Source organism: Antedon bifida, chromosome 3 (genome assembly GCF_963402885.1).
Source record: "Antedon bifida chromosome 3, ecAntBifi1.1, whole genome shotgun sequence".
Classification (NCBI taxonomy): domain Eukaryota; kingdom Metazoa; phylum Echinodermata; class Crinoidea; order Comatulida; family Antedonidae; genus Antedon; species Antedon bifida.
The window spans coordinates 7,479,316-7,488,747 of record NC_136228.1 but is presented as its reverse complement, the minus strand read 5'-3'; the positions used below and the strand labels follow the sequence as shown (position 1 = coordinate 7,488,747).

Sequence of the window (9,432 nt, the reverse complement as noted above, 5' to 3'; positions counted from 1 at the left end):
TGTTTGCTGTATACCTTTTGTTGTCCCAGTCTGATATCTTCTGTAATTTGCACAGCGCCCTCTGTAACTGTAACGCAACGCAACACATGTTCCTTTTCAGCGGCACAGTCTAATCTTGTCAACAGGTGGTAGGCTTAGGCCCTCCCTAGGCGTTGTTATTTAGACAACATTACACATTAAATGATGCTATTCTTCCGGAATTTTAACTTAAATTATTATGAATGCATTGCATTATAGAAATATGCCTAGGCCTAGTAGTGCCTCCTCTCCTTCATAGAGGCCTAGGCTAGTAGTAGTAGGCCTAGCCCTAGGTGTTGTAGGCCCTACCTAGAGCTACCTAGGCCCTAACTAACTAGCTAGGTAGAAAATAGGCGGCCTCTAGGCTGGCCTATATATAGCCCAACCAAGCCTTTGTTGTCTCTCTAGCTACTGCTAGGCCTACCGAGGGCTAGGCTAGGCTAGTGGTAGTACTCCTGCTACTAGAGCTGGCGGTGTGTATTTTTTCTTTAGCCTAGCTGCATTTTAGCCTCAGCCTATTAAATCTGTATCATAGAAAATATATATACTTCTTATCTCGCTCATGCCATCAATATTTTACTTCCAATTTTTTCTTACAAAGTATACTGCCTGTAGCCCTAGATAGAGTGGTGTAGGCTACTAGGGTTCTCAAGATGGCGGAATCACTAAAAAAACATGAAACCTGTTTCAATGGAGTTGTAGCTTGTTTGGTACGGGGTATTGCCGATAGCTGTTCTAAAGACGCCTTGCGTACATCTACGAATTCAGTTGTTGATATGAAAAACGCCCACAAGCAAAATGAGGAGTATTTGGAGTTAATGAGAAAATTAGATTTGGAGATACATGAGGTTCCTGTAGATCATAACCTGCCTGACTGTTGTTTCATCGAAGATACTGCCGTAGTTCAGGCAGGAGTGGCATTTATATGTCGGCCGGCTATGGAAAGTCGTAGACCTGAGGTACATTAATTAATTTTAGAGAATAACCACTTTTCTTAGAACCATCAATGTCGTATGCACAAACATTCCCCTATTCTACTAGAGGTCATCCATATGAACTTTTCAAGAAAAAGTCAAGTACAACATCCCGTTCTTCTTTCTTTGACTCACAAATTGTGAGTCTATGGAAAACTCTACCTAATTATGTTGTTCTTACACATCAGTCAACACATTCAAAAACTACTATGACAGACACATAACAAACACTAAGAGAAGAGGCAACCCTTACGAGTAACTCACTGTCTCTTTAACATCACTAAAGGTAAGGTAAGCATCACCTAGCACACATAATATCTGGCATTTGCCAGGCGATATGAAGATGGTATATACAGGACAAAAGCGAAATGTAAAATAATAACTTTCAGTGTTCTCCCAAAATAGAAATCAATTCACTGAAGTACCGAATGATTGATATAAAAGATAATCTACTAAATACAAAAAATAATATTGTACTTTGTCTATCCAATTGACAAAATATAACCTTTAATCTTGGTCTATTGTTTTAATGGCTAGGCCTAACCTACCACTACTAGATAAGTATTTAATATATGCATACTTTTCTTACACCAATTTTATTATTGGTTGGAGCCAATTTAATCTGGCAAATGTTGCTGGAAAAACCTGCGTGGAATATATCCTATTTCATTGTAATTTTTTTTTAATTTAAGAGGCTCGAGTCTTCTAGGCCATCCCTTAGATATGCTTGGAAGGATTACCTAAACATTTGTTTTCAATATGATACCATCATACATTGTCATTGCATTTCTAGTTTTGTGAATGCTGTTTGACAGTCTTGTTTTATTTCATTAATAGTTAAGTGAAGTGATTAAAGTACTTAGGAGTTCCCTAGGAGTGAAAATTGTTGAGATGAACGATGATGATGCCATAATAGAAGGAGGAGATGTTCTCTTTACCGGTAAGTTTAAATAATTGATGATACATAGTTTACAATCAAGTTGAATAGCAACACATAGGAGTTACTAGTTTCTGATTATTTCCAATTTAGAGCACCAAAAGATTCTGATGCCCATTCAGAAAAATCTTGTAGTACGGTCATTACCTATTAGTAGTGGTGCCCCCTGAATAAGTGTTAACATATATTGTCGTTCGTTCAATTGAAAAGTGTCCCAAGGAGGGGATTGTGTGGACTAAGAACATTATACAGATATTGCCTGCTTAGAGATGAAATATTCAATTCAATTTTGCTCTCGGGAATATATTTCTCAAAACGTTGTTCTGTGATGATGTGGACTAATCACGAGTTCAAGTCTCAGTAGATGACTTTTGTTTATCGCCAAATGAGTGTTGCCACGCGAAAATTACTTGGTCAATATCATCGTACTGGAGGAAATATACGATTTACGATCCTGGTAGTCATGTGATGCAGTTTCAACCAATCACGTTCATGTATTTACATAGGCTATGTAAAATAACAAGATATTACACCAAGCTGTAACAGTACGCGGAAAAACCGAGTAAATTGTCCCATCTAGGTTCTGTATCTATCCTCCGCGGAAACTGCCCGTCCGCGCTGCACTTTATGTAAATGGTCATAAAGAATAAAATTGAATCTAAATTGTTTTATTACCGTTTACCGCTCGTCTGTTTAAATTAGTCTGTAAGGTCTGAAACAAGAGTCCAATAGAATTATGTTGCCTAAATTTTTCTTATGAAAGATAAAATTCATAATAATATTTATTCGATCACCAATGAAAGATAACCAGGAGTGAGAATAGGCAAAAGTCCAAACAGATTCTGTACTCAATCCATATATAATACAAAACAGTTAAAATAGAACCAAACACCAGAAAATTAAACAAATACAAATAAAGCTGTACATAACATGAAATAAAGTGTTTAGTTGCAGGGTTGGCAAAAACGAACTATAAGATAAAAAACATTATGTGATAGATTTAATTGTTGGTTTTGTTTTTAAGGAAGAGAATTTTTTGTTGGTTTGACATCGCGAACGAACATGGCAGGTATTAATCAACTAAGCATGGCATTCCCAGACTATAGAGTGACACCGATTGAAATGAGTAGCGATTATCTGCATCTTAAGTCTTGCACAACGATGGCAGGACCAGACGTAGTGGTCATTGCAGACAGTAAAGATGGTATTAGTGTTAAAAAGGTAAGGGCATTTTGTATGCTACTATGTTATTTTACATACAATACAGTTCATTGTTGATCATGCTTACTGGTCATGATAAAGCCACTTATTGGGTAGGTTCACATTCATCATGCTTACTGATCATGATAAAGCCACTTATTGGATAGGTTCACATTCATCATGCTTACTGATCATGATAAAGCTACTTTTTGCGTAGGGTCACATACACTGTTGATCATGCTTACTGATCATGATCAAGCTACTCATTAGGTAGGGTCACATTTATCATGATCAAGCCACTTATTAGATAGGTTCACATTCACTGTTGATCATGATCAAGCTTTAGGTACGTTCACATTCATTGGTTATCAGGCTTCCACTTGATTAAGTCGGTCGTACTGTAAGATGCAAGGTATACAAATTCAAAATTTATTTTTTTATAACCATATTAAGGAAAATGATATGAATTTTGACTAAAAATGTGTGGTTTTGGAATTGTTTACTATATTCTTAACTTTATTGACAAACACTTTTCGATCAGTGGCAACACACTCATTAGTGGTGCAGTCAACTTAAACTACGTACAAACAAGCATAAAATAAACATATAAATAAACTATAGTTGAAAAAATATAATTGATTTTTGACAGAAAATGATGGAAAGGGCTGTGCATGTATATAGATATATAACCATACCGGATGCCAAAGCCGCTAACTGTTTGTACATTAATGGCACCTTGATACACTGCCCTCAAGATGAATATCCAGAAAGTTATAAGGTAAATCATTATTATTACATATTTATTCAGAAATTTATTGTTGGGATCAGAAGAAATTGCGTGAAAAGACATTTATTATCCATTTTAGTCAATTAATTTTTAGAAATCAGATTAGAAAGACGGAATTATTTGTGCTGATTATCAACATTATGATTTTGTGTGTCAGGTGTATAGAGCATGTATCATGGAAGGCTAGTCTTGGATCTATGACACAGACATAACATGTGATACCGTTTCTTAGAATGTGTCCATGATAAGTAGCATAGCCAATTGATTGATTAATTAAAATGCTCTGTCAATGCTGCCTTTATTAAAGTTATTTTATTGTTGTTTATAGAGGGCCCTTTAATTACAAGTATTGTTAGGCGCTCTGTTCTTTGTAGGGCGCCATTAAAAACATTTATAGAACAGAATGTTTTTTCTTTTAGCTATTATGTATTTTAAAATAAGAATGACTAAATATTTATACTTTATATTTTATTTTTAAGGTTTACCAAAGGGAATTCCCAGATTGTCCAAAGTTAACGCTGCCTAATTCGGAGTTTGAGAAAATTGATGGAGCATTCACCTGCCGGTCTATCTTAATATCTTCTGATTGTTCATTGTTATCCTAATAATAGAATAATATTTTCAGTCTCACTCCTGTGGACGATCAAAGCATATTGATCGAAACGTCGAGAAACCCAACAGTTCTTTTCAGAACTAACATACGTGGTGTACCATGCAAACCTTCAAACAATAAAATAATCATCATCATATCATTGGTATTCTAGCCATTTGATTGGTTAATACATATCACATGCCGTTCATTATTAGTTCTACTGAACGGAAAAGGTGATGCTAATGGTTACTGTATATGAATGTTTCATGTACAATTGTTACTCTACATCTGACATTTGTCTTGGTTGGCCATTTCGAATGGTTAAACCTAGCTTCCTGTCTAGCCTGAAACATTTCTGAACAAAAACAAACATTTCAGTGCTTTAAAGATGTATTGTCCCCCAAAAACATGGAAAAAAAGAAGATTAATTAAATCAGACTTTGAATAGGGTATTTTGTAGTTTTAATAAAGTTAATCACTTCTGTAGAAAAAAGCCCTAAAAAATAATGTTTTCACTTATAAATTGACTAAATAAATGGTTAAATTCAACCAAAAATCCATTGGCTGGCAGCCAAGTTTTTTCAGGTAAATAATTTTTCTAATTTTTTTCAAATTTTTGGTCAAAGTGGATAAATATTATAACATTAAAATGGCATATTCAACAGAAAAAATTGTAATAATTATTTTTTCAGGGGGACAATACATCTTTAAATTTGTAAAAGGTAAAATAGCGATTGATTCAATGGTTATTTAGCTAGGCACGCAAAGAATAAGTTTCACACTCCAATGAACACAAGAGCTGTATTTTAGTGATAAGAAGAATTAAAACAACTCAACATGCCAACTTTGTGTTGATTTTTTTATGTATAAAACAAATCATTTACTATAATAGTACAGGGTTTTTTTCCGAAAATAGCCAAATATCGACAGTTTAACAATGTAATTGGCCAAAATATTCTTTTTTTTTTTATATGCGCATTATATTCAATATAATTATGCGATAATATTGCCATATCATAATCATAATCTTATATAGAGCTATAGTAACCAGTTATGTCAAAAAATAAATGGGCCGAAATTTGGCAATTTTTCGAAAATTTTCCTGTAGAGGGATTTTTTTTCGAAAATTTGCCAAAATATCCAATTTTTAAAATGGTCTATTTTCGACCTTTTTATTTTTAGATAATACTGGTTACTATAGCACAATTGACATGCGCAGAACGCATTATTCGACTCTGCGCATGTTTATTATGCTATATTAACCAGTTATGTTAAAAATAAAAGGGTCGAAAATCGGCCATTTTTCGAAAATTTTCCTGTACTATAGTACAGGAATTTTTTCAAAAAATGGCAAATTTTCGACCTTTTTACTTTTCGATAAAACTGGTTACTATAGCACAATTAACATGCGCAGAACGCATTATTCGACTCTGCGCATGTTTATTATGCTATAGTAACCATTTATGTCAAAAGTGGTTACTATAGCACAATTGACATGCGCAGAACCCATTATTCGTCTCTGCGCATGTTTATTATGCTATAGTAACCATTTATGTAAAAAAATAAAAGGGTCGAAAATCGGGCATTTTTCGAAAATTTTCCTGTACTATAGTACAGGAATTTTTCAAAAAATGGCAAATTTTCTACCTTTTTACTTTTCGATAAAACTGGTTACTATAGCACAATTGACATGCGCTGAACCCATTATTCGACTCTGCGCATGTTTATTATGCTATAGTAACCATTTATGTCAAAAAATAAAAGGGTCGAAAATCGGCAATTTTTCGAAAATTTCCCTGTACTATAGTACAGGAATTTTTTAAAAAATGGCCAATTTTCGACCTTTTTATTTTTCGATAAAACTGGTTACTATAGCACAATTGACATGCGCAGAACCCATTATTCGACTCTGCGCATGTTTATTATGCTATAGTAACCATTTATGTCAAAAAATAAAAGGGTCGACAATTTGCCATTTTTCGACAATTTTCCTGTACTATAGCACAGGGATTTTTCAAAAAATTGCCAATTTTTTACCTTTTTACTTTTCGATAATACTGGTTACTATAGCACAATTAACATGCGCAGAACACATTATTCGACTCTGCGCATGTTTATTATGCTATAGTAACCATTTACGTCAAAAAATAAAAGGGTCGACAATCTGCCATTTTTCAAAAATTTCCCTGTACTATATAGTTCAGGGATTTTTCAAAAAAATGGCCAATTTTCGACCTTTTTATTTTTCGATAAAACTGGTTACTATAGCACAATTGACATGCGCAGAACACAATATTCGACTCTGCGCATGTTTATTATGCTATAGTAACCATTTATGTCAAAAATGGTTACTATAGCACAATTGACATGCGCAGAACCCATTATTCGACTCTGCGCATGTTTATTATGCTATAGTAACCATTTATGTCAAAAAATAAAAGGGTCGAAAATCGGCCATTTTTTGAAAATTTCCCTGTACTATAGTACAGGGATTTTTCCAAAAATGGCCAATTTTCAACCTTTTTGCTTTTCGATAATACTGGTTACTATAGCACAATTGACATGCGCAGAACGCATTATTCGACTCTGCGCATGTTTATTACGCTATAGTAACCATTTACGTCAAAAAATAAAAGGGTCGACAGTCTGCCATTTTTCAAAAATTTCCCTGTACTATAGTACAGGGATTTTTCAAAAAATGGCCAATTTTCGACCTTTTTATTTTTCGATAAAACTGGTTACCATAACAGAATTGATCATGCGCAGAACCCATTATTCGATTCTGCGCATGTTTATTATGCTATAGTAACCATTTATGTCAAAAAATAAAGGGTCGAAAATCGGTCATTTTTTGAAAATTTCCCTGTACTATAGTACATGGATTTTTCCAAAAATGACCAATTTTCGACCTTTTTACTTTTAGATAATACTGGTTACTATAGCACAATTGACATGCGCAGAACGCATTATTCGACTCTGCGCATGTTTATTATGCTATAGTAACCATTTATGTTAAAAATAAAAGGGTCGAAAATCGGCTATTTTTCGAAAATTTCCTGTACTATAGTACAGGAATTTTTTCAAAAAATGGCAAATTTTCGACCTTTTTACTTTTCGATAAAACTGGTTACTATAGCACAATTGACATGCACAGAACGCATTATTCGACTCTGCGCATGTTTATTATGCTATAGTAACCATTTACGTCAAAAAATAAAAGGGTCGACAGTCTGCCATTTTTCAAAAATTTCCCTGTACTATAGTACAGGGATTTTTCAAAAAATGGCCAATTTTCGACCTTTTTATTTTTCGATAAAACTGGTTACTATAGCACAATTGACATGCGCAGAACCCATTATTCGACTCTGCGCATGTTTATTATGCTATAGTAACCATTTATGTCAAAAAATAAAAGGGTCGAAAATCGGCCATTTTTTGAAAATTTCCCTGTACTATACTACAGGAATTTTTCAAAAAATGGCAAATTTTCGACCTTTTTATTTTTCGATAAAACTGGTTACTATAGCACAATTGACATGCGCAGAACCCATTATTCGATTCTGCGCATGTTTATTATGCTATAGTAACCATTTATGTCAAAAGTGGTTACTATAGCACAATTGACATGCGCAGAACCCATTATTCGACTCTGCGCATGTTTATTATGCTATAGTAACCATTTATGTCAAAAAATAAAAGGGTCGAAAATCGGCCATTTTTTGAAAATTTCCCTGTACTATACTACAGGAATTTTTCAAAAAATGGCAAATTTTCGACCTTTTTATTTTTCGATAAAACTGGTTACTATAGCACAATTGACATGCGCAGAACCCATTATTCGATTCTGCGCATGTTTATTATGCTATAGTAACCATTTATGTCAAAAGTGGTTACTATAGCACAATTGACATGCGCAGAACCCATTATTCGACTCTGCGCATGTTTATTATGCTATAGTAACCATTTATGTCAAAAAATAAAAGGGTCGAAAATCGGCCATTTTTTGAAAATTTCCCTGTACTATACTACAGGAATTTTTCAAAAAATGGCAAATTTTCGACCTTTTTATTTTTCGATAAAACTGGTTACTATAGCACAATTGACATGCGCAGAACCCATTATTCGATTCTGCGCATGTTTATTATGCTATAGTAACCATTTATGTCAAAAGTGGTTACTATAGCACAATTGACATGCGCTGAACCCATTATTCGACTCTGCGCATGTTTATTATGCTATAGTAACCATTTATGTCAAAAAATAAAAGGGTCGAAAATCGGCCATTTTTCGAAAATTTCCCTGTACTATAGTACAGGAATTTTTTCAAAAAATGGCCAATTTTCGACCTTTTTATTTTTCGATAAAACTGGTTACTATAGCACAATTGACATGCGCAGAACACAATATTTGACTCTGCGCATGTTTATTATGCTATAGTAACCATTTATGTCAAAAAATAAAAGGGTCGAAAATCGGCCATTTTTTGAAAATTTCCCTGTACTATACTACAGGAATTTTTCAAAAAATGGCCAATTTTCGACCTTTTTACTTTTAGATAATACTGGTTACTATAGCACAATTGACATGCGCAGAACCCATTATTCGACTCTGCGCATGTTTATTATGCTATAGTAACCATTTATGTTAAAAATAAAAGGGTCGAAAATCGGCCATTTTTCGAAAATTTCCCTGTACTATAGTACAGGAATTTTTTCAAAAAATGGCCAATTTTCGACCTTTTTACTTTTCGATAAAACTGGTTACTATAGCACAATTGACATGCGCTGAACCCATTATTCGACTCTGCGCATGTTTATTATGCTATAGTAACCATTTATGTCAAAAAATAAAAGGGTCGAAAATCGGCCATTTTTCGAAAATTTCCCTGTACTATAGTACAGGGATTTTTTCAAAAAAATGGCCA

At 33.8% G+C, this 9,432-nt stretch overlaps 2 protein-coding genes across 3 annotated transcripts in view; one reads left to right on the top strand and one right to left on the bottom strand.

Moving 5' to 3' along the window:
* The window catches only part of LOC144838823 (rab-like protein 6), a 273,930-nt gene that overhangs the window by 212,036 nt on the left and 52,462 nt on the right, over positions 1 to 9,432 (bottom strand). The window lies entirely within an intron of this gene.
* On the top strand, positions 86 to 4,848 carry LOC144838840 (N(G),N(G)-dimethylarginine dimethylaminohydrolase 1-like). 2 transcript variants are annotated; one of them, XM_078694346.1, is made up of 6 exons: positions 86 to 128; positions 634 to 977; positions 1,830 to 1,932; positions 2,954 to 3,150; positions 3,779 to 3,907; positions 4,396 to 4,848. In XM_078694346.1, the coding sequence occupies exons 2-6, from the start codon at positions 672 to 674 to the stop codon at positions 4,519 to 4,521; spliced, it is 861 nt and encodes a 286-aa protein (XP_078550472.1). In that variant the 5' UTR covers positions 86 to 128; positions 634 to 671; the 3' UTR covers positions 4,522 to 4,848. The 2 variants fall into 2 exon arrangements, with proteins under 2 accessions (XP_078550472.1, XP_078550471.1); XM_078694345.1 differs by having other exon boundaries at positions 110 to 125; positions 620 to 977.

Bases quoted from the DNA above. Each gene is read 5' to 3' on its own strand.
- LOC144838840 (XM_078694346.1), top strand. From the start codon at position 672: ATGGCGGAATCACTAAAAAAACATGAAACCTGTTTCAATGGAGTTGTA. The intron at 3,151-3,778 runs GTAAGGGCATTT...GATTTTTGACAG, and splicing joins ATGGTATTAGTGTTAAAAAG to AAAATGATGGAAAGGGCTGT. The intron at 3,908-4,395 runs GTAAATCATTAT...TTTATTTTTAAG, and splicing joins AATATCCAGAAAGTTATAAG to GTTTACCAAAGGGAATTCCC.